Source organism: Oryctolagus cuniculus, chromosome 2 (genome assembly GCF_051225735.1).
Source record: "Oryctolagus cuniculus isolate XC-2025 breed Fujian yellow rabbit chromosome 2, ASM5122573v1, whole genome shotgun sequence".
NCBI classification, from domain to species: Eukaryota; Metazoa; Chordata; class Mammalia; order Lagomorpha; family Leporidae; genus Oryctolagus; species Oryctolagus cuniculus.
This window is the reverse complement of record NC_142868.1, coordinates 118,157,841-118,182,641: the sequence shown is the minus strand read 5'-3', so window position 1 is coordinate 118,182,641 and position 24,801 is coordinate 118,157,841. Positions and strand designations below refer to the sequence as shown.

At 50.9% G+C, this 24,801-nt stretch overlaps 1 protein-coding gene across 3 annotated transcripts in view; it reads right to left on the bottom strand.

The window, feature by feature from the left end:
- The window catches only part of MERTK (MER proto-oncogene, tyrosine kinase), a 117,952-nt gene extending 93,659 nt beyond the window's left edge, over window positions 1–24,293 (bottom strand). For all 3 annotated transcript variants that reach the window (XR_016229209.1, XR_016229210.1, XM_008254044.4), the window contains exons 1-2: window positions 24,033–24,293; window positions 6,087–6,504 (exon numbers count right to left, since the gene is read on the bottom strand). Coding sequence is in view for 1 of the 3 variants with exons in the window: in XM_008254044.4 (XP_008252266.2) it covers window positions 6,087–6,504; window positions 24,033–24,093 (479 nt within the window). In the remaining 2 variants the exon portion in view is untranslated. The remainder of the gene's footprint in view (window positions 1–6,086; window positions 6,505–24,032) is intronic.
- Window positions 24,294–24,801: the final 508 nt, after the last annotated feature.

Sequence of the window (24,801 nt, the reverse complement as noted above, 5' to 3'; positions counted from 1 at the left end):
GTGTTCTCCGCTAGGAATGACGTCAGAGGCTTAGGAGCACTGGGAATCCCGAGGCTAAACAGCAAACACACAGCAAACCCTTTCCTTCACAGCCCTCCCAGTAACGGCAGGCGCCGGCTCACAGGGGCACCCGGCTTTGTTCTCGCTTGAGTTGGCCTCCCCGGCCTCCTAGTCCATGGCTACCTTCTTTCTGGAATGCTCTACCTGAGCAGGACGCATTTCCCTCTAAGCTGGAAGGCTTTCTACATGCTACCCCAGACACTTGAGCTTTAATTCTATTCCAGTTACATCCTTCTTTAGAGACTCAAGGGCAAGGTCTTGGCCAAGCAGTGTCCTGAGGCCTGGACAAACGGACGTACCGTAGGCACAGCCTGACACTGGATGCAGTCGGAGCACCAACCGAGGCTCAGCGCAGTGACTCAAGTCTCACCGAGGTCGGTAAACGCTCTGGAGGGGTGCAGGCTGAGTCCTCACCAACCAGAACCAGGCCAGGAGGGGCAGAGAGCGGTGCAAACTTTCTGCATAAATCACCAAGCCACACGGCAGGTATTTGGTGCCGTGGTTAAGGTACTGCTTGAGTACTTGTGTCCCATGTTGAAGTGCCTAGGTTTGAGGCCCAGCTCCACTCCTAATTCTAGCTTCCTGCTAACGCACTCCCTGGGAAGCATCTGGTGATGCGTCAAATACTGGGGTCCCTGTCACCCATGTGAGAGATCTGGCTTGTGTTCCTGGTCCCTGACTTTAGCTGGGCCCACCTAAGACTCCTGCAGGCACTGGGGAGTGAACCAGTAGATGGGAGCTCTCTCTTTCTATTTGTCTTTCTCTGCTTCTCAAATTAAAAATAAATAAATAAGATCAATTTTATTCCAAGAACTGTAAATTTATATATGCTTAGAAAAGTTTACTTGGGGTCCTTTTTTTTTTTTTTTAACAAATTTTATTTATCTATTTGAGAGGTAGAGTTACAGACAGAGAGAAAGAGAAAGAGAGAAAGGTCTTCCATCCTCTGGTTCACTCCCCAAATGGTCGTAAAGGCCAGAGCTTGGTCAATGAGAAGCCAGGAGCCAGGGGCTTCTTCTGGGTCTCCCATGCGGGTGCAGGGGCCCAGGCACTTCGGCCATCTTCCACTGCTTTCCTAGGCCAGGACTTGAACCGGCGCCCATATGGGATGCTAGCACTGCAGGTGGAGACTTAGTCTACTAGGCCACAGTGCCGGGCCCAAGTCCATTGTTTTCTTCTTTGTACTTGTTTGGTGTTTTCCAAGCTTTGAAAAAAAAATATATATTTGACTATTAAAAATTTTAAGTGCACACAGGAGCTAAGACAAAGTAGTTTCAAAAAATCTTTCAGCAGGGGCAGAGTTGTGGCACAGAAAGTTAGGCTGCTGCCTGAGAGGCAGGTATCCCATATGGGCACTGGTTCAAGTCCTGCTGCTCCACTTCTGGTCCAGTTCCCTGTTAATACACCTGGGAAAGTAGTGGAGGATGACCCAAGTGCTTAGGCCTCTGCTACCCATGTGGAAGACCCAGATGAAGCTCCTGCCTCCTGGCTTCAGCCCAGCCCTGGTTGTTGTGGCCATTTGGGGAGTGAACCAGTGGATGGAAGATCTCTCTGTCCTGTCTCTCCCTCTTTCTCTGTCACTCTGTCTTTCAAATAAATAAACTGATTAATCTTTAAAAAAAAAAACAAATCGTTAATTTTCTCAGTGGGAAGTCGTGCCTGGGAGCTCCTATAATTTCCATTTTCTTATCCCCTCCTCCCACCTCCAGAGTCAATTAACTGTTTGGCTGCAAGATGCAGTCGTCCCAGAGTGGCAGCAATGTACTTCCCCTAGTCCTGGGGCCAGGAACTCCTCCCCTAAATTGACACTTCATGGCCAAATCTCAAAGCTGAAGGACATGCCACCTCAACACACTGACACCACTTTTTTTTCTTTTCTTTTTTCTTTTTTTGACAGGCAGAGTGGACAGTGAGAGAGAGAGACAGAGAGAAAGGTCTTCCTTTTACCGTTGGTTCACCCTCCAATGGCCGCCGCAGCCGGTGCACCACGCTGATCCGAAGCCAGGAGCCAGGTGCTTCTCCTGGTCTCCCATGCAGGTGCAGGGCCCAAGCACTTGGGCCATCCTCCACTGCACTCCCTGGCCCCAGCAGAGAGCTGGCCTGGAAGAGGGGCAACCGGGACAGAATCCGACGACCCGACCGGGACTAGAACCCGGTGTGCCGGCGCCGCAAGGCAGAGGATTAGCCTATTGAGCCACGGTGCCGGTGACACCACCTTATCACTTCTGCACTTGACCTTGGATTCTGCCCTTCCCCTGCATTCTGTCCACAGCCACAGGCACGAGCACAGGCAGCAGGTCAGGCTCAGCATCCAGTCATTCCAGCTGGGCATCCGACAGTGACAGAACACACTTTCCTGAGCCAGGCTGGCCATTCTCATCACGTCTGTAAGTGTCTGCGTGCTGTGATTTAAAAAACAATCCCTGTTCCTTGGTGTGTAGAATGATGTCACCCATGAACGTTAAAGCTCTCCTTACTGTAAATTACTTTACCACAGTCCTTTGAAAGAGACAGAGCAACAGGACTGCACAGGGCCACAGAGAAACAGGGTGTTAGAAGCAATGGAAAGCTGGCGCCGCGGCTCACTAGGCTAATCCTCCGCCTAGCGGCGCCGGCACACCGGGTTCTAGTCCCGGTTGCCCCTCTTCCAGGCCAGCTCTCTGCTGTGGCCAGGGAGTGCAGTGGAGGATGGCCCAGGTGCTTGGGCCCTGCACCCCATGGGAGACCAGGAGAAGCACCTGGCTCCTGCCATCGGATCAGCGCGGTGCACCGGTCGCAGTGCGCCGGCTGTGGTGGCCATTGGAGGGTGAACCAACGGCAAAGGAAGACCTTTCTCTCTGTCTCTCTCTCTCACTGTCCACTCTGCCTGTCAAAAAAAAAAAAAAAAAAAAAAAAAAGAAGAAGCGATGGAAGGAGGAGCAGAAACCAAACTCTGGTGCACAAAACATGCACATGTCCTCAACCACGCCTGCAACTGGCCCACAGAACAGATGCATGACCAGCTCTTGTTTACTGTATTTTATTTTATTTACATATTTTATAAACATATTTTAGTTCTTTACATTTATTTATTTGAAAGGCAGAATGACAGAGAGAGAGAGAGAGAATCTTCCATACAGTGGTTCACTCCTCAAATACCTGCAACAGCTGGGGCTAGGCCAGGTCAAAGCCAGAAACTGAGCACTCCATCGGGTCTTCCACATGGGTGGCAGGGACCCAAGTACTTGGGCCATTGTCTGCCGCCTTCCAAGTGCATTAGCAGGTAGCTGGATGGTAAGTGGAGCAGCCAGGACTCAAACCAGCAGTCCAATTTGCCATGTTGGGTTGTGGAACCTCTAGCAAATGGGGCCTGGTGGGATGTCCTTAGGAGCCTCCCTGGGGCTGTGCCCTTGGAAGGGACTGTTGGGCCCCAGCCTCTCTCTGGCTTCCTGTTTGGAACATGATCTCTTCCCAGCATGAGGTAATGCATCGCCAGAGCTGAGCCCATGTCAGCGCCAAGTTTTGAATCTCCAAAACTCTGAGCGAAATATGCCACTTCTCTTTATATAATTTAGCTTGCCTCCGATATTTCATTACATTTAGTTAAAAAAAATAAACTAAGACACTTATCCACTGATCAAGCCCATAACTTGGGGGAAAAAATGCAAAACAGTCCATCTTGTGGAAATGTGGACATGCTAAGCTCTGCACAGAGTTGTTAGGCAGGTGCTAACTGCACGGTGGTTTTTGAAAAGGAAACATAAAATGATTCACCAAAGGACATGACCCAGTATGGGACTATGCCAAGTGTCAGGTCAGAGAAAGTGAAAACAGGACAGATCAAAGAGGACTCCCTCCGGAGCAGAGGAATCAGAGAGAGAAAGGTTCTCGCTTCCACTCTCAAGGCTCTGACCTCATTTTGAGCTTCAAATGACCACAGGCTAACCCAATTCTCAAACTGTGCAGGCAAACAAGTCCTGACACCAGAAACAACACAGCAACTGTCCCAGCTCAGAGGAAAGAGTAGAGAATGCAGAGGGGTGTAAGGGGAGAAGCAGCAGTCTCAGTCTACAGCACCAGAGATAGGAGGGCTTAGCCCTGGGAGCTCAGAGTACCCCAGACACAGGTCCCGGCCTGGCTGGTCCCTGTCACTCCCTACCTCATCCAGTTTGCTATTGCAGTTCCCCACCCCGACATGCATGAGCCTATGTCAGGATGCATTGAGTGCTGCGGAGAGGTGGAAGGCAGGCCGATGAAGCAAATGAAAGGGATGGAGGCTGCATAACTTTTTTTTTTTTCAACCCTGATGCAAATTTTTAAAAATTATTAACATATTTCATAGGTACAAGTCTAAGAAGATAACCATACTTCTCTCCCTCACTCACTTCTTCCCTCAATCTCTCTCTTTCCTTCCTTCTTTATTTTAATTTTTGCAAAAACATAATTTTGACCCATTCTACAGGGGCTGCACTGTTTTAAAAGCCACACACCCACCAAGTGGCTTTGATGTCTCCTCACAACCCTTCAGAGACACTGCTGCTACTCACTGGTAGAATTTCTGCATCCAGCTGTACTTGACACGACAAATGGCTCACGTGGGGTATAGCTCCCAGCCCCAGATATCTGTTAGCCAACAGTTCCAGTGGAGCCAACCTCAACTTAGTTTTTTAATTTATTTACTTATTTTATTTATTTGAAAGGCAGGCAGAAAGACAGACAGATCTCACATCCGCTGGTTCACTTCTCACAAGCCAGCAACAACCAGGGATGGGTCAGGCCAAAGCCAGGAGCCAGGAATTCCAAATGGGTCTCCCCTATGGGTGTGGGGACCCATGTACTTGAGAAATGTATCATCTGCTGCCTCCCAGGTGCATGAGAAGGAAGCTAGAACTGGGAGTGGAGTCAGAACTTGAATTCACACACTTCAATATAGGATACAAGTATCTCAGTCTGCAGGCCAAATGCCTGCCATGTTTAGTATATGGTTTTAGAACTCACTGTCTTGGCGTGGGCTTTTGGTGCAAGTTAAGACACCACTTAGCACACCAGCATCCATAGTGGAGTGCCTGGGTTCCAGTCTGGCTCTACTTCTGATCCCAGCTTCCTGCAGATGTACACTTACACTCTGGGAGGCAGCAGGTGATCGCCCAAGCAGTGCCACTCAAGTGGGAGACCCAGAGATGGAGTTCTCAGTTCATGGCTTTGGCCTGACCCAGTGCCGGCTGTTCTGTGCATTTGGGGAATGAACCAGAGAGGATGGCAGGTCTCACTGTCTGTCTCCATCTTTCCAAATAAATAATAAAATTAAAGGGAAAAAAAAGAGTTCAACAATTCAGACTGTCAGCTATTCATCTACCTCTGAAGCAGGGATGAGGAGCGCCTGGCTCCCGGGCCGTGTAAGACCTGCAGTATCATCTGGTCTGGCCCTCCCACGGCATCCACAGGCAGGATTCGAAATGCAATACATCCAAAGCAGGCTAAGTTTTAAGTTGATAATTTTACATGGCCCACAAATGATGTCATAAATACGCACATGGGCACCGGCACTGCGGCACAGTAGGTGAAGCCTCCATCTGAGCCACCAGCATCCCATAAGGGCGCCAGCTCGCTTCCCGGCTGCTCCTCTTCTGATCCAGCTCCCTGCCAATGGCCTGGGGAAGCAGAAGATGGCCCAAGTGCTTGGGCCCCTGCACCCACGTGGGAGACCCAGACGAAGCTCCTGGTTCCTGGCTTTAGATTGGCCCAGATCCGGCTATTGCGGCCATCTGGGGAGAGAACCAGCAGATGGAAGACCTTTCTCTCTGTCTCTCCCTCTGTCTGTCTGCAACTCTGCCTCTCAAATAAATAAAGAAATCTGTAAAAAATAATAATAATAAATATGCACATGGTCCTTGGTAGAAAAACGATCCCCCATTCCGGCTCAAAAGGGACCGGCAGGTTGCTTAAAAAGAAAAGTAAAGGCTGTTTTATTTATTTATTTTTTGGAGGCTTCTGAGGCGGCATCGGCACAGTGACATTAAAACGAAAAGCAGGAAGCACACACATACCTGAAGGAAGCAATCACCGCCGTGACTTCATCATCTGGGTAAAACTGCGTAATCGCGTGATGTGCTCCAAGCAGCTCCTTCCCATCTTTCCACCAAGAAATAACGGCGACGTCTTGGTAGATGTTAGGTATACTGATCGAGCAATTAAATTTGACGTCTTTATGTTCGGAAAGTATTATGTGTCCGACCGTGTGATTGAAAGCAAGAGGTGGTAGCTTGGACCCGGCAGGGGTCACGTGGGGAAGGGCTGCGTCTCCTGGGTGGGGGCGTCCAGGCTGGGCAGGTGAAAACATCAACACAGGCTGGTAGCCACTGGTGTGAGCGAAAGACGGTGGGGCGTGGTCAGCTGGCTGGCCTCCCGGAGCGGCTCCTGACAACGGCAGGTAGGGGTCAGCTTCTTCCCTTGCCTCGGCAACAGCTGCGGGACAGAACAGCCGATGTTTAGCTACTTAGATAAGGGAGAAGAGTTTTCCCAGTAGGTCCTTGACTTCCTTGGCCACACAATGAGTGAGAACCGACGACCCTCAGTGTCCTCAGAGGAGAGGAGCAGAGGGGCCAACGCTGTGGCACAGCAGGTTAAGCCACTGTCTGCTGCGCCGGCATCCCACGTGGGCACCGGTTCAAGTCCCAGCTGTTCCACTTCTGATCCAGCTCGCTGATAATGCACCTGGGAAAGCAGCAGAGGATGGCCCGAGTGCTTGGGCCCCTGCACCCATGTGGGAGACCCAGAGGGAGTTCTTGGCTCCTAGCTTCAGCTTGGCCCAACCCTGATCACTGTAGTAGCCATCTGGGGAGTGAACCAGCAGATGGAAGACCTCTCTCCACCCCCTCTCTCGCTGTAACTCTGACTTTCAAAAATAAATAAATAAATAAATCTTAAAAAAAAAAAAGAGAGAGAGAATCTGACATAGACATCAGACACCATTCTCAATTCCAAGTTCAGTCATTTGTTTACTTGTCACTCTCTCTTTTTTTTTTTTTTTTAGATCTATTTTTTATTTTATTTAGCCAGCACACATATGGGATGTCAACGCTGCAGGTGGCAGCTTAACCCACTACACTGCGTCAGCTCCTCACTTGTGTCTTTATAAAAAGTGCCTAAATCTAGGGGCTGGTGCTGTGGTATAGTAGGTTAAGCCTCCACCTGTGGCACCGGCATCCCAAATTCGAGTCTACCTCTTAAATAAATAAATAAATAAATAAACAAACCTACCTTTTTTTAAAAAAATAGAAATTTCCTTCATCAAAAATAATTTTTCCCCAAAGATGACTCAATCAAGGTCTTTATACCCAACTCTAACAGTAGGGTTCAATCATTTTCCCACAGTGCTAAGTCACACACTGTGCTGCCAATTTGGTCAGTGAGCTTGAAAAGGCTGCTACTGGTCCCAAGAGACCACTTTCCCATTTTTTTTGTCCAACAACCAAAGCATGTGACAAAGTGACTCAGAGCTTCCAGCCAATGTCCGCCTGCAGGAATGATCCGGGAAATGTTTTTGTTCATTGGGCGTACAAGTCTTTCTAAACCTATTGGCTCACGAGAGTGGTACTTCCAGCATGTCTGATGGCATTCTGAAGCATGCATGCTTGGCTAGTTATCAAGTCAAGCAAATTGGCTTCAATGGAGAAGGCAGGTGGGTAAGAGAGATGAAGGCCCCACATTTTACATTGTGGGATAGTAACTTGGGGTATACAGAGGAGCCCTATCCCTGTTCAGGATGTCACACCTTCCTGGGCTCCTGTGTGTGTGTATGTGTGTGTGTGTGTGTGCAGGGAGCAGCAGGATCTCTGTTTAGGATTGTGCCAAATTTAGCAAATAACCCAGGATGCCAAGTTAAACTTGAATTTCGGACAACCATTTTTAGTAAGAGCATGCAGCTACATCCTTAATTGGCTAATCAGAGGTACAAGGAGGTTTGAGGATGGAAGGGGGGAACCTGGGACTTTTTCCTCTGGTGTCTTCCCTGCTAAGTGACCCTGGACTGTACCTATCTCTCGACCGAGGCCATGGCCTCGGGGGGAGCCCTCCCCACACAGTGCTCTCCCCTTTCCAGACCTGCTCTCTCCCAAGCCCTCTTCTCTGCTGGGAGTGCTGGAAGTCTAACTCTGCTGGTGGCTGCCCTGGCGCTTGTCGCATTTAGGTTGTGCCTCCCTGGGGAATAGGATGACCACCAGGTGGAGGACAAGAGATTTCACTGCAAGAATCCAAGACGGGCTCCTTGCTCTTCCTTAGCCTGAGTTCTCCACGGGCGTGGGCGTGCAGGGTCCTCTGTGTGTTTTGGAGAGGGCTATCTGAGTCAGCCATGGCGTGGGCTGGCCTTGAGCCCTGTCCTCTGGGGAGATGAGTGTGCTGTGATGGCAGCACTCACTTATTCCAGTGAGTGGAGGTCAGGGGTCTCCCCAGAGGGGGCCCTTCCTCACCTGTCACCCAGGCATGCCAGGCCAGCCTCATTCCCAAGTGTGGTCCTCTACTCTTTGGAGGGGTAGAGGGGACTCTGGGTCCTACTCAGTTGCCACCTTCCTCTGGTTTGGGGGTGTTCTCTGCAACATTGATTCTCTGGCTGTTCATATCATGCCTGCAGAACCCCCTCAAGGGGCTTGACTTCCTCTCATTGCCTTTGAAACCTTCACATCTACCTTTGCCTCTTACATGGGCAAACTCACCTGTCGTTCGTTCTACATACACAGAGCTCTGAGGACTGAGGAGCCAGGGGTTTTGTCCCAATAATTTTTTTTTTAAGATTTATTTATTTATTTGAAAGGCAGAGTTACAGAGAGGCAGAGACAGAGGCGGGGCGGGGGAGAGGAAGAGGGAGAGAGAGATAGTCTTCTATCTACTGCTTCACTAACCAAACGGCTGCAAAGGAGAGGGCTGGGGCCAGTCTGAAGCCAGGAGTCAGGAGCTTCTTCCAGGTCTCCCACACGGGTACAGGGGCCCAAGGACTTGGGCCATCTTCCTCTGCTTTCCCAGGCACATTAGCAGGGACCTGGACTGGAAGTGGAGCAGCCCGTATGGGATACCAGTGTCAAAGGCAGAAGCTTAACCTGCTATGCCAGAATGCCAGCCCCAAATTCAGTTTCTTTTTTCTTTTCTTTCTTTCTTTCTTTTTTTTTTTTTTTTTTTGGACAGGCAGAATTAGACAATGAGAGAAAGAGAGAAACAGAGAGAAAGGTCTTCCTTTTTCTGTTGGTTCACCCCCCAAGTGGCCACTACAGCTGGATGTGACAGCAGGGGCTTGGCGGGCAGTGCTGCTCAGTGGTTAGCCAGCAATGTGCACCCAGTCCCCTACTGCCTAAAGGCATGACTTCAGCAAAACTCTTTATGCTCTCTGAACCCTAGCAAAGATAACAGGAGCTTGGTGGTGGCAGGTGATGTGTATGGGTCCACTGGGCCCCTGGCTGACTGGTGCCATTGCTATTAGCTGGCTTTTGAACTTTGGCCTGCTGGCCACCTGGAGCTGGACTTTCTGAGGCCAGGTCTGGGCCTTGTGGGAATGAGGCTAATTAGTGACGTCTACTGGGGCAATGCCTGAGAATGGCATACCAGTGCAATATCCTCGCCAGCCATGTGTGAGGGGGGAAAACAGACTTCTGGCTTGTGATGAGAAGGGGCACTCTGCCCGAAGGAATCTAAGGCTGGCCTCCCAGCCTTTCCCAACTAACCTAAGCACCTTCTGATTTCCTTGAAGCCCAGTGACCACAGTCCAAGGTAGAGGGAAGCAGCAATGATGACAACTGCAGGTTCCAGGCTGGTGGGTGGGTGGCAGCAGGCAGCCCTAGAGTCCCTCCAAGCTCTGCAGAGTGGTGGGAGCTGGTAGGTGAACACTGCTCAGTAGACGGTACCCTTGGGGTTATGCACTGTCTGCCTGCTCTCTACCCCAGTCACCCAGGAAGTGAGGGACAGCCCCTGGTGGAGTGGTGGTGGTGGAGTCCAGCAGGTCTGAAGCGCCAGCCTGGAGGTCCTCTGCCCCTGCTCTGCTCTTTCCATTGTTCTCAGGAGAGTTCTCTAAGTTCAGCATCAAAATCAGGAGGCCCAGAGGAGGCTGCGAGAATGCAAATTTATCCTGAACTCCTCGGGGTTCTTTGCTTCTCATTGTATGGAGCACTTTGGGGTATGCGTGGGCAGCCTGACCCATGTACTTTACCTCCACGCCACATGCTGAGGTTTCCTCTCTGGGCCTCTGCCTGTGGGCAGATTTGCTGTCAAGCAACCCTCTTCAGACATGGAGGAGAAAAGCCTTCTTCTGGGGGTGAGTGTGCTCTTGACAGAAAGGCTTTTGCGGGGCCGGCGCTGTGGCGTACCGGGTAAAGCCACCGCCTGCAGCGCCAGCATCCCATATGAGCACAGGTTTGAGTCCAGTTCCAATCCAGCTCTCTGCTGTGGCCTAGGAAAGCAGTAGAAGATGGGCCAAGTGCTTGGGCCCCTGCACCCATATGGGAGACCCGGAGGAAGCTCCTGGCTCCTGACTTCGGATCGGCGCAGCTCCGGTCGTTGGCGCCAATTGGGGAGTGAACCAGCAGATGGAAGACCTCTCTCTCTCTCTCTCTCTCTCTCTGTGCCTCTCCTTTTCTCTCTGTATAACTACGACTTTCAAATAAATAAATAAATCTTAAAAAAGGGAAAAGAAAAGAAAGGCTTTCGCATCTGGAATCCAGTTGTTGCCTGCACTCCCCCCCCCCCCCCGCCCAGCAGAAAGGTCCAGATGGTGCCAGCCCCATTCCTTGTGCACCCCCCACCCCCTGCCCAGGTCGATATTTGAATTGTGTCCCTGGGTCACTTCACCCCAGTCCCCACAACTAGGCCAAACACCAAACAAGCAGACATTTCCAACCGCTATGCTTTGAGGCAAACACAAAAGATTCCTGACTGATGGAATGATAGCAACACTCAATGAGTGGAAAAATATAACCTTTAACCAGAAGTCACTCAGCCTGATTGATGGCTCCCAAACTGTAAATGGTAATCATTAACTCTGCTGGGGGGAAATGCCTTTAGACCTCTCGGAGAAAAGTAGAGGAAAAAAGGAGAAGAACCTACTGACCTTGAGTCAGCCCTCAGGGAGAACAGGCCTGGGGCCCAAGGGAAGGGAAGGGGAGGGGAGGCCCCAAATGCCCCAAGAGGTCACAGCTGCATGCAACAGGAGGAGCAAAGGGAGGTGCCTGCACAGTCCAAGGCCGTATAGTGGAACACATATCACTGCGCTGGCTGCGTCAGATTGTGTACGTGGGCCACAGCAGCGTATAGTCACCAAACAACAAAAAAGTGGGGGACACCCTTTTGTACCTGAATTTCAAACAAACTACAACTAGGCAAGACGGAAAACCAGCTGGAGCCAGCGCTCCCCCTGGGCGTTCACTGTTGCCCTCCCTAGGGCTCTGCTCCCTTACAGCAGGATAAAGAGTGGATCTGAGATGGACAGGCAAACACAGACACCAGCGCACCAGACCAGCTGTCCAACCCAGGGAGCCCCGGCTCACAGGGAGCGAAGGGGCTCAGACCTCGGAGCTAAAACACAAGGAGCTGATCAAGGTGACCCCCCAAAAAAGAGCAAATGTGCTTCTCCCTTAGCCTTCCGCAGCAACTTCAGCAGTAGAAACCCCAAAGACCCCAAGGGCTTTAGACAGCCCCTCAAGATCCCTTGCAGTCTGTCCCTTACTTTGTGACATGGGCATTTGCCTTCTTTCATTTGCAAAGAGGCTTCCCAAGCAACATGTCTGCTTTGCAAGGGGACGGGAGGCATCTAGAGAAGAGCATTCCTGAAGCTGACTGTGACTCTTCACCTGCCCCTTCCAGCTCTCCTGCCATGCTGTCAACCCCAGCAGAACACCAGAATCTTCCAGGAATGGTTTTTAAGCGGTGCCACCCAGAGTTTGAATGTGTCCGCTTGGGGTTTAGGTTAGATATCAGGATTTTTAAAAATCTCCTCTGGGGGCTTGCATTGTGGTGTAGCGGGTAAAACTGCCACCTGCAGTGCCAGCATCCCTTATGGGCACTGGTTCGGGTCCTGGCTGCTCCACTTCCAATCCAGCTCTTTGCTATGGCCTGGAAAAGCAGCGGAGGATGGCCCAAGTCCTTGGGCCCCTGCACCCACTGGGAGCCCTGGAGGAAGCTCCAGGTTCCTGGCTTTGGATCGGCTCAGCTCTGGCTGCTTTGGCCATTTAGGGAGTTAATCAGCGAATGGAAGACTTTCTCTCTCTCTGACCCTGCCTATGTAACTCCGCCTTTTAAATAGATAAATAAATCTTTTAAAAAAAATCTCCTCTGGTGATTTTCACGTGCAGCCATGGTCAGACCCTTGCTCTGGGGAACGGATCTGGTGCACAAGTCACCCCGAGGCGGGAGCAGATCCTGAGCATCCTAGCTAGAGCTTGAGCACCACGTGTGGATGTCCCAGGTTTGTACACAGATGACCCAGGAGATGGGGAGGTGCAGGAGGAATTCAGGAATCCCAGCAGATGGCTTTAGCTCCAGCAAAGCCAGAGACCAGATGACCTTGGACAAGCCACTTGTCTACCCAAGACTCAGTCTCCTCATCTGTAAAGTGAGACAGAAGTAAGAGTGGGATATTGCACATAAAACACCATGCACAGGGGCAGGTGCTTGGCCTTGTTGTTAAGATGCTGCTTCGGGGGGACCCAGCGCTGTGGTGCAACGGGTTAAAACCCCGGTCTGCAGTGCCGGCATTCCATATGGGCATTGATTAGTGTCCCAGCTGCTCCACTTCCAATCCAGCTCTCTGCTATGGCTTGGGAAAGCAGTGGAAGATGGCCCAAGTGCTTGGGCCCCTGCACCCACGTAGGAGACCTGGAAGAAGCTCCTGGCTCCTGGCTTTGGATCAGCACATCTCTGGCTGTTACGGCCATTTGGAAAGTAAACCAGTGGATGGAAGATCTCTCTCTCTCTCTCTCTCTCTCTCTCTCTGTCTCTACCCCTCTCTCTGTAACTCTTTCAAATAAATAAAATAAATGCTAAAAAAAAAAAGATGCTGCTTGGGACAACCACACCCCATATCAGAGTGCCTGGGTTCAGGTTCCAGCTTCCTGCTAACGCACATCCTGGGAGGCAGTGGTGATGGCTCAAGTGGTTGGGTCTCTGCCTCACATGGGAACTCACTGGACTGAGTTCCCAGCTCCTGGCTTTGGCCTGGCTCAGCCCCAGCTGTTACAGGTATCTGGGGAGTGAACCAGTAGATAGGAGCTTTCTGACTTTCTCTCTGCCTCTCAAGTAAATTAAAAAAAAATTTTAAATAACTACTGTGCCCAGTACCTGGCATGCACAGACATGCAATAAATGACAATTATTGTTTTCATAACATGAAACGTCTGGACTGTCTTGTTTCAAAGGTGCAACTAGTCATGCCTGGAAAATCAGTGCCAAACATATGGAACCAATTATGCTAACTTAGACCATTCAGCCCCTTGCAGTGAAATACGCATAGATGTTGACTTAACCAAGGGCTTTCCTTCTCTCACCCCCTCCACAGCTCACCAAGTGTCACACAAAGGCTCTGCCTAGGCTCTCCCCACCCCCACCCCCAGGCCTGGGTTGATTCTCTCCAAGGCCCAGTGGGGCTTTTTCAAGTTCTACAGGGTCCCCAGGTTTAACTCCCTCATCATGCTGCCCCCAGAACACATTCTCTTGGCTACCAACACCTGAATGCCTTTCATGAAAAAAACGTGTTTTTTTAAGGAAAAAAGGGATTTCCTTTTAAAATGTGACTATCTCTGGAGGACCAAAGCCCTTAGCAAGAATATTTTCTAAGAGACAAAGAGCAGAGAATTCCCTCCTAAACAAAATAGGTATATCTTTCCCTATTCTTCCCATGAAGCAGGTCTAAAAATACTGGACATTATACAAAGCTTTAAAAACCCTAAAAGAGTTAGTGTAGCAAAAATCATAAAGACCATGGCAAGCATTGGGGTACAGAGGGTTAAGCCTCTGCTGGGGATGTGGGCTCATCTGAGTGCTGGCTTGAATCCTGGCTCCTGCACTTCCACACCAGCTCCCCGCTAATGCATCCTTGAAGACAGCAGATGACTGTTCAAGTGCTTGGTCCCTGCCACCCAGGTCAACAGCCCTTGGCTGTTGCGGCCACTTGGGAAGTGAACCAGCAGATAGAAGATCTCTCTTTTCTCTCCTTGTCTCTCTCCCTTTCTTTCCCTGTCTCTCTGCTTTTCAAACAGAAAAAAGAAAAAAATTTTTTATAATTCTTTTTTTTTTTTTTTTTGACAGGCAGAGTGGACAGTGAGAAAGAGAGACAGAGAGAAAGGTCTTCCTTTGCCGTTGGTTCACCCTCCAATGGAGGCTACGGCGCACCGCGCTGATCCGAAGGCAGGAGCCAGTGCTTCTCCTGGTCTCCCATGGGGTGCAGGGCCCAAGCACTTGGGCCATCCTCCACTGCACTCCCTGGCCACAGCAGAGAGCTGGCCTGGAAGAGGAGCAACTGGGACAAAATCCGGCGCCCTGACCGGGACTAGAACCCAGAGTGCCGGCGCCGCAAAGCAGAGGATTAGCCTAGTGAGCTGCGGCGCCGGCCCAAAAATCCTTAGAGACCAGAAAGGAAAGTGGTGTGCAGGGACCGGAAGTCACTGTTTAATGGGTGTAGAGTTTCAGTTGAAAAGAGTTCTGAAGATTGATGGTTGCACAATGTGATGAATGTTGCTGCCACCACTGAATTAACACTTAAAAATGGTTAGGAAGGTAAATTACACATAACATGTTACTACAGTTAAAAAAGCAAACAACTCTGAAAGGTAGAAAGAAGGCAGACTGGCTAGGACCTCAGGATCCAAGAACAGTGGGGTTTTCTTTTTGCCTTGTATGCCCCGTGCTTGGAGCTGAAGAAGCCAGCACTCATGAAATGCAACAGGCCTCGGTCTGCATGGCTAAGATGGGATGAAAGAGCTGCTCACACCGCATCCACCCTCACCTTCCAATCTACACTCAGGCCTGAGCTACTGAGCTCTTGCAGTTCATTCTGAGGCTAATCAGAAGAAAGGTGCCAAGAGCAGGATGGGAAGCTGGGTGTTTCAGTCTGGCCCAGCTCTGGCCACTGTGGCCATCTGGGGAGTAAACCAGTGGGTGGAAGACCGCACCCCCCCAACTCTGACTTTCAAATAAAATAAATAAATCTTATAAAGAAGAAGGAGAAGAAGAGTTTTCATGATAATTTTGCTCATAAAAGAAAATCTTTGAAAAACCTAAATGCCATTAAGAGGAGAATGGATGAATAAAACTATAATATTTTAATATATTCGCCTATGAAGATTCAATCCAGATGGATCTAGCAAACTTAAACCTAGAGGGAAAAGGCAAGCTGAAGAAGAGGGCATACTATGTATACAACATCGATAACATACACATGACAAAGTGCTGCTAGTCTCGCTCAATACCCATTCCCTGGAGAAGGCCATGTGGTGCAGTGGGTTAAGCCACCACTTAGGAAGCTCATATTCCATATTGAAGTTCCTGGGGTTGAGTCCTGCCTCCACTGCCGATCCAGCTTCCTGCTAACATGCCCGGGGAGCAGCAGATTATGGGTCCAACTGGGTTCCTGTCACCCACATAGGAAGTCCATGTGGAGTTCCTGGTTCCTGGCTTCAGCCTGGCCCAGCACTGGCTGTTGTGGGCATCTGGGGAGTGAACCAATGAATGGAAGATCTCTCTTTCTCTCCCTCTGTGAGTACACATGGGTTTATTTTATTATCTGTTATATTCTTTTGTCTATCCTAACATTTTGTAACAAGAGTTGAGTACAAGGCATAGAGCAGGTAAGAAGGAAAAAATGTAATGTTCAAAAAGAAAGGTAGGACCGGCGTTATGGTGCACGGAGCTAAGCTGCTGCCTGCAGTGCTGGCATCCAATATCAGAACACCTGGGTCCTAGGGCTTCCCTTCCCATCCAGGTCCCTGTTAATGCACCTGAGGAAGCAGCAGTGGACAGTCCACCCACAAGGAAGACTAAGATGGAGTTCCAAGCTCCTTGTATTCGCCTTAGCAGCCCTTGGCTGTTGTGACCATTTGGGGAATGAACCAACAGACGAAAGATCTGTGTGTGTGTGTGTGTGTGTGTCACTTTCCCCTTCAAATAAATAAATATTTAAAGACACAGAGAGAGAAAGTCCCCCTGATCAGAATGATGGCATCCTTACCTGAAGAGGCTCAGATCAGAAGTTGCACTCTCCTGCACCTGCATGCCCATTTAGCCCTGAGAGTTCTCACCTAAATCCAAGACTTGCCATTGGCCTTGGATAAACACTCCTTACGCCTACCCTCAATGTCAGGTTCAAGTACACGCCCTCCTGGAGGGTGTGGGGGAGGGCTCTGCACCGTTCCTGATGAGAGATGTGGCACAGAAGGGCCCAGAGCGGCCAGCGCCGCGGCTCACTAGGACCAGGTTCTAGTCCCGGTCGGGGCGCCGGATTCTGTCCCGGTTGCCCCTCTTCCAGGCCAGCTCTCTGCTGTGGCCTGGGAGTGCAGTGGAGGATGGCCCAAGTGCTTGGGCCCTGCACCCCATGGGAGACCAGGAGAAGCACCTGGCTCCTGCCTTCGGATCAACGTGATGCGCCGGCCGCAGCACGCCAGCCGCGGCGGCCATTGGAGGGTGAACCAACGGCAAAGGAAGACCTTTCTCTCTGTCTCTCTCTCTCTCACTGTCCACTCTGCCTGTCAAAAAAAAAAAAAAAAAAAAAAAAAAAAAAAAAAAAAGGCCCAGAGACGCACATAGGGAGGAGCTGCACCCTTAAAGATTCAGTCTGTAGCTCCTGTGTGGGGCCTGGGCTTCTGGATTTCAAAAACACTTCCTGTATGGCACTAAAACACCAGGAGTCACTCACTATCCTGGCAGTTATCTGCTTTACATGCTGCGATTTACATTACAATATCTTTTCTAAATTTCCAAATACAAAATCACTTCAGAATACCGAGTGAATAAACCTAAAAATGCCATTATCTGCCCCTCCGGACCCTTAAGACTCTGCCATTCTTCCTAGGGAGATAAGCCCTGCTCCATCTGCTCCATCCTCCTACCTCCCAGAACCCAACAGTCCCTGCTCCCAGCGGACTTCATAGGAAGGGGTCAGGCTTTATTTGGGGAGATCCAGTGTTCTCAGAAGCACACCTCTGCAATTCCAGACCATTCTACTGCTGCAGGCAGAGCTGAAGATGGTGCTGACGGGAGCACAGACAGTCCAGGAGGCAGGTGCCAGCAATGAAGAGGCATTTGGACAGCAGTGAAGATGCTGCCTGGGACACCTGCCTCCCATATCAGAGAGCTTTGGTTCGAGCCATGACTTTGCTTCCAATTTCAGCTTCCTGCTAATGCACCTGCTGGGAGGCAGCAGGTGATGACCTAAGTACTTGGGTCTCTGCCAGTCACACTGGAGAACCAGACTGAGTTCCTGCCTCTTGGCTTCAGCCTAGCCCAGCCCTGAATATTATAGGCATTTGGAGAGTGAACCAGTGGATAAAAGCTACATTTCTCTCTCTCTCTCTCTCTCTCTCTCTCTCTCTCCCTCTCTCTCTTTCTCTCTGTGTGTGTGTGTGTGTGTGCGCCTTTCAAATAAAGCAAAAAAAAAAAAAATTAAAGTAAAAATAAAGACACCTGCACTCCATTTTTGGGCTGATCCCAGGGTCCTCTAGACCCACTGGCAGGCACAAGGGCTGGGGCTGTGTCCAGAGTCTCATCAAGCGAAAGTTTCCCACCTCACCTCTCCCCTGCAGGTGCAATCCATTCTCTGCCCAGAGGGGGCCCCAGCATCGTCTATTTCTCTCCTACTTGACACATGGGGACTGGACGTTCTGGGAAGAGAAGGCACAACTCCCCAAGAGTCCCTGTAAGTTCACATCAAAACTGGGATGAGAACTTAACATTTCTGGACTCTCAACGTGGCTGTTTTGTTAAGGAACGCTAACTTTAACCAGCTCCCTTTTTCTCTTTGCTCCAAAACTTTCAAAGAACATTGTTTCCATCAACAAATCTTCCAATCACAGGCCCAAGTTGTAAAAAGGCTGAGAGGCGGTTTCACTTCCCGTGGGGAGGAGGCAGCATGCCATTCACTGTAGCAGTGGAAAATCTGCCTCCAGACCCAGGCAGCACATCAAGTCCATGAATATTTATCACCACGCTGCCAATTCAGCAAGGCCCACAGTCAGAGAAAATACTTCCAGCAAGTTTGCATCTGCGTGCTCAGATTCTCTACTAACACAGCCTGTCCTTACTTGTGAAAATGATCATTTTCAAAACCATAATGAAGCTTGCCTCCTATCAGTAGCTCCAACAAGAAGCCCCTAAGGCTTAAAATAGCAAAACAATCCCTTTTCCAAAACAAACAAGGCTTTCCTTTGTGTATTTAATGAGAGGCAAGGCTGCAGTGAAGGCAAGCCTAAGAAGTTTAGTGTTCCTGAGAAACTGCAGTCCCCAAGGAGAGGCAGGTTTCACCAAAAGAGATCCGGCAGAAAGCACGGGCTGGATTCAGTGCCAACCTGAGATCTAAATTCTGAGGAGGGAACCCCCTGCCCTAGTGGGCTAGGCAGAGCAAAAATGCTGTGTTGATCAGATCTTGCTGGAGCCATGGCTGACTCTGCAGCTGCTAAGCCAGCACCTCGGAGAACAACTGGGCAATATCTAGAAGACACTGACTGTGTATAAGGAAAGGCACCTACACGTATACAAGGCACTGCCACACGACATGAAATGGGCTCTCTCCAAGCACAAGTCGGTCAACTATAATTAGCTTTCAGTGTACAACTTCTCATGGATGATCTTGGTGCAAACAAAGCCAGGATCTGTCTGCTCTCTCCTTTTCTCTCCCTCTGCCCCCATTTCTCACCCTACCATTCCCAAGATTCAGAGGAAATCTATTTTATCATGAAGAGCAAGAAGCACGGCTGTAGTTGCAATGAGCAGGAAGGGTAAAATAAAATCCTTCGCGAGTGTTCCGACATCATCACCCTTTCCTAGTGTAAGCTTTCAAACACTGGGACCTGAACACGTGTCATGGGACAAGGATACAACAGCTCAGGGCTTCTCCTGAGCCCTGGTCCCGGGACCCTGCTGCCTACAGAGGCCCAAGAGTGGGATAATGCTGCTTCAGGAGAGAAGGTGCTGTAGGGGTGTCACAAAATTTGGGAAGCCCTGGGCCCTTGCTGTGGCTGAGAACCCCCACTTCTCCCCGTTAAACAGACCCGGCTCACACAAAGAAAACTAACAAGGGGAGGAAAAAGTGCTGGAGTCCACAAATGCTCAGTGCTCTTGCTCTTGAAGTGGGGATGGGGGCTGAGCCTATTGGAATTCTCCTGTGAGAGCTTTCAGTTTGTTAGCTGGAAGCAGCAGGATGGGAACAAGGAAGGAGGAAGAGAAAGAATAGGGTTGCCTCTGGTCAGGGATTAACAAATACCCAGAGAGAGAAAGAGAGAGAGAGAGAGAGAGAGAGAGAGAGAGAGAGAGAGAGAGGGTCAGCAGTGCCGCTGGGGCACCTGAGGGTGTGGCCTGCACCTGCCACCAAGCTGAAAGCCTGGGGGCTTGCCATTTCCACTTCCTACAGAACCATCCTGCACACACACACACACACACACAACACACACACACATTCACACCTGCACTTTACTCTAAGAATCCTGGTTTCACGCAGTCTCTGAAAGCCCTCTGCTGGAAAACTCAGTTTGAGGTGGTCAAAAGGAAAATGGACCTAAAAAACCAACACCAAAAAAAAAAAAAAAAAAAAAAAAAAAACCACACACACACACACAGAGCAAAACAAACACCACACCCACTTTGGAGTGGAGTTTTGTGGGAGAGCTGGGCAGAAACTGGCCTTCGTTTTTATGCCTTCCTGAGGGGAACAGGACAGGAAGTTATTCCTGAGCTGTGTCAAGCCTGAACTCAATGTGCACGGTGGGGGTGCGAGGTAGGAGGGGAGAGACGCCCCCCTCAGCTGCTTGCCCCATGGTAGGTTTTGGTACATAATTTCTAGAAAATAAAATCCCAAAGAACTGCAGCAAGGACTTTAGCACTGGAGGGGGGGTGGGAGGGGTACCCTGCCTCCCCTTCCCCAAAGCACAATGAACAATGGAGGGTGGACCACAGTTCTGTCCTCTTATTTCAGGGAGTAATTCAGGACACACTTCAGTGAGACAAGGGCCCTTCCCCCAACACCTTTTGTCCAGGAGAAACAATTACCACAATTACCTCGAAATGTGACTAATATCGTGGAATCCCACTGCACCCAAAGGGGCAAGAGATCCTGAGAGTTAGCCCATCCTCTCTCAGACCCCAGACACCAGCCACTGCTAACTATCCCAAGAAGCTCACCGGGAGAACTCTCTCTTTCAGTTTTCACCATGATTAACCAACCCTCTGCTAAGCTGCATACTAACCCAGAGTTCCGAGTTAAGATGAAAGTGACCATGCACCAAAGTCAAGGCATTCAAGGCAACCTGCTTCCGGACAGGAGCTGTGAACACAGTGTTTCTGACATGCAAACTGGCTTTGGATATTTTTTTTTCCCAAGCTGAAGTAGTTAGAGTATAAAATATGTTTGGGGTTCAGACAGTCTGAAAACTTGTCTTCTTTCTTTTAATTTCCTAACTTCTCCATTAATGAGATCACTTTGGCACCACTGAGAAGGTAAAGATTGTTTTCTGTCAGCTAAGTCCCACACTGCTCTGTTTCTGGGAAAGCCAGGAGGAAGAACGAAGGGGGAGAAGCACCAGATCAAAGACGGGTATTCACGAGTGCCTCCATGGGCTGTGCACCTTGCTAGCCGAGAACAAGACCAGGCCCCTGGAGGAAGGGTGTGGAACTCCAGCGAGAGGTGCCACGTGTAAAAGCCCCTCAAAGGAAACATCTGAGCTGAAACTCAAGGATGAGAAGGAGCCGGCCGGGAAACAGTGATTGCAAAGGCCATTTGATTGCTAGGAAGAAGGTGCAGGTGACTGCGCACAGGGAACAAGTGGGATGGACTGGAAATGAGTCAAAGAGGGAGGGGAGGGGCCTGGGAGTCTTGGAAAACTCTGGTAAGGAGTGGGAAGCCATGGGAGGTGTTTCAGAGGACAACGCAATCAGACCTGTCACAATCTGCTTCTGGCTGATGTGTGGGAAGTGGCCCGGGGCACCCATGTGCTGAAGGTCCCCGCTCAGGCCGTCCACCCGGCAGCATGGACCCAATTCATGGGCATCGAGAGTCAGCCGCTTTATTGATAGCACTGACTGGTCACTCACAGGCCCTTTGTCCAGGGTCAGCTACACACTGCTTCAGTTTGCTAAAAAAACAAACAAACAAACAAACAAAAAACAAGTGTTCCCCTCAGCTTAACTCTTTAAAATTACTCCTTAAAATAACTCTTTAAAGCTTTGTTATGGGGCCAGCACTGTGGCGTAGTGGGTAAAGCCACCACCTGCAGTGCTGGCATCCCATATGGGCGCCGGTTCGAGTCCTGGCTGCTCCACTTCTGATCCAGCTCTCTGTTATGGCCTAGGAAAGCAGTAGAAGAGGGCCCAAGTTCTTCGGCCCCTGCACCCACGTGGAAGACCCAGAAGAAGTTCCTGGCTCCTGGCTTTGGAACAGTGAAGCTCCAGCCATTGCGACCAACTGGGGAGTGAACCAGCGGATGGAAGACCTCTCTCTCTCTCTCTCTCTCTCTCTCTTTGCCTCTCCTCTCTCTCTGTAACTCTGACTTTCAAATAAATAAATAAATAAATATTTTAAAACAACTTCATTATTGGCTAAAATATGCCCTGCTGACTTCCAAAAATCATTTGAGGCCATTGTTATAAAGTCCACAAGAAAAAGGACAACCTAAAAGTTCTCCCTGGGGAAATGCTAACGCTATGTTGGAACACACATTAACTGTGTCAGTTTGGGAGAGAAATGTTAACATTAAAACATTTTAAAAGCAGGGTCTGGTTGGCTCAGTGGGTTGAGTTTAGCTGCACACACGGGTTGGTCATAAGCTACCCGCTCTTAATGCCTTCACTTACATCCAGATGTCTCTCCTCCTCCACCTCCTTTTTGCTGCTCAATGGCACCCCCATCAGAGACAGAGCAGAAAGCCTTGAAATTCCAGCAGTGGCCGTTCACTGCCTCCCAGCTTAGTGCATGTGTGCACGGTTAGGGGCGTGTTCCCCGGTTACAGCGGTGCCTGCACTGTTGTTATTTAACCATTCCTCTACAGCCTAAGCTCTACACACAGTCACATCCCGTCTGTGCCCCCTCTCTGGCCAGCCCTGCACTTAGACCCACGACATACATGATGAAAACCTTACAACTCGATGAAGTCTCTAACTTTTTAGAGTTATTTTAGACTCTAACTATTTAGGGTCATTTTTAGCCACTTTCTCCAGGACTCTCACTTCTAATTCTGCCAATGAGAATTCCATTCTTTCAGCTTTTTACAAGGCAAGAGGGAACACTCACTGGCAGACAGCTCACAGGTAAACTTCGTGATAAAAAAGCAAAAGGTAGAAGGAAAATTGGAGAAACTTTTCCTTCTTCCTGCTGAGTGGACCTGTGAGAAGGTTTTTCATGATCACAGGAATATGGCTGATTGTCATCTACAAAAGTTCTTTACTGCAGCTTAAAAAAAAAAAAAAACTAGAGAATAAAGACAGGCAACTTTTAAACATCCTTCACCGACACGATTGTTCTCATTCCTTGTCCGCTAATTTTTCAGCACATGAGTGGCAGCGAAAACTAACAGCTTTGCAGCAGATTTATAAAAACGGACCTGGCAGGAATGCCGAGGAATTTCTGAGGGTTTGGTGAGGGAGGGAGGGAGGGAGAGAACAGAGCAGCTTTAGTTCTTTGCTTGGTTTTGGCTCCTGATGTTTGTTGCAAATTGTTATGTTGCCCCCAATTATAAACTGTTTATGTAATTTATGTGACTTATTATGTAATTTAATGTGCAAAAGACCTTGTATTGTTCAGAACTTTTTCATTTGAACAAATGAGTTTACAAAGGAAAAAAAAATTCAAAGGGTAAAAAAAAATCTAAATTGCGTGAGTACCAACTGAACTTTCCAGGTATTCTTACAAAACATCTATGAATGGAATAGGTGGAAGCTACTTAACCACATTCGTGGACAAAAGAGACAAAAGCCCCATTCTGGGTGCCAACCGAAACGTGTCAGTTAAAAGCACTTGGGATGTGTTTCTTTACCATTCCTTCTTCCCATTGCTTTTCCTTTGGGGGAAAGTTTCCAGCAAGTTCCTCCCAGCTTCCCAAGAAGCGCTCCGACTTGAACTCTGCGGATCACCCACGCTCCCAACAAGCTGTGGGTGCGAAAGGTCCCCGCCTTCCCCGCCTTCGCCGCCGCCGATGGTCAGTCCGGATCTCAGACTGAAGCGCCTGTGACGACCCGCCGCGGCTCGCGGTGCACCTAGACGCTGCCCAAGCACATTAGGTTCTGCTCCGCCGCGACAGGGGCGAAAAGAATGCGCCCCTTTTCCGGGCCCCCACACTCCCAGCGTGCCTCTGCAGAGGGGGCCACCGCTGTCCTGCGCGGCCAGCCCTGGCGGACCCGCAGCTCTAGCCCCCCCCCACACACCGGAGACCCGCGTAGAGCCCCCAAAACTCCGGGCGCAACTGCGCTGCGCGGTCTCGGGCAAAGTTCTGATTCCGGACCAGACCCCGCCACCTCCTCGGCTCTCCACAGCCGAAAACTGCTGGACGTGCGGTGCGCCAGGCCGAGCTCGATTTCTCCACCGCGGAGAAGGGGAGCCCTCGGCGCCCGCCGGAACGCGCGCCCCAGATCCAGCCTGGGTGCCCTCGCGACACTCGCCGGAGGGGCCGCGGGCGGCGATTGCGTGGGCTCCCCAGCGCCTCACTCCCTCGCACCGTTGCGGGGCGGGGATGTTTGCAAACTCGCCCAGCAGCCCGGTGCGCTCCACGAGCTCCCAGCCGCGAGCCCCCGGCCCCCGGCCCCCGGCCCCGGGTCTGCGAGCTCACCTTCTCTCCAGAGCGCGCGGAGGAAGAGCCCCAGGAATAGCGGCAGCGGCGCCAGCCCCATCCTGGCGCCGCGATCTGGAAACTCCGTCCAGATCGACGGACAGACTGACGTCCCGAACCTGCCCGGTAGCCGGCCAAACGCGCCAGCCGAACAGCCCGGGTAAGCAGGCGCCGGAGTGGCCGCGCCAAGCCGCCGGCTGGAGGCGCCGGGGGGCTGGAAGGGGCGGGCCAGGGGCAGGGGCCGGGCGGACCCGAGCAGGTTGGGGCGGGGAGGGGGCGGGGAGGCGGACACGGAGGGAGGGGAAGGAAACGGCTGGAGCTGGAGTGGGGCGGGCCGGGGCGGGCCGGGGGCCGAGCCCGGGTTAAGCGAAGGTTACTGGAGGTTGAGCGCTGGGAGTGCGGGCGCCGCGGGGAGCGGGGGGGGGGGGGGGGGGGGCGCTGGAGAGCAGGGGAGGGGCCGACTGCCTGACGGTCCTACCGGGGGTGGGGGTGCGGAGCAGGGAGCAGGAGAGGGGAGAGAGAGTCGAGAGGAGAGGGAGCGGGAGAGAGGTAAAGGGGAGGGAGGCTTGTGGTGGAGTGAGGGGAGCAGAGACCGTGGACGGGACTGGAGGCGGCTCCCAAAATCCCTGGACTGTCCGGCGGTTTAGGGGCCGCAGCACCCCCGCAATCCCTGCTGTGAGGGCGCGCAAAACCCAGGCAGCAACGCTGCGGGCTGCGTTCTGGATGCACTGCTCTCCCGCGGAGCGCCTCCCGGGAACCGCAGAGGGTG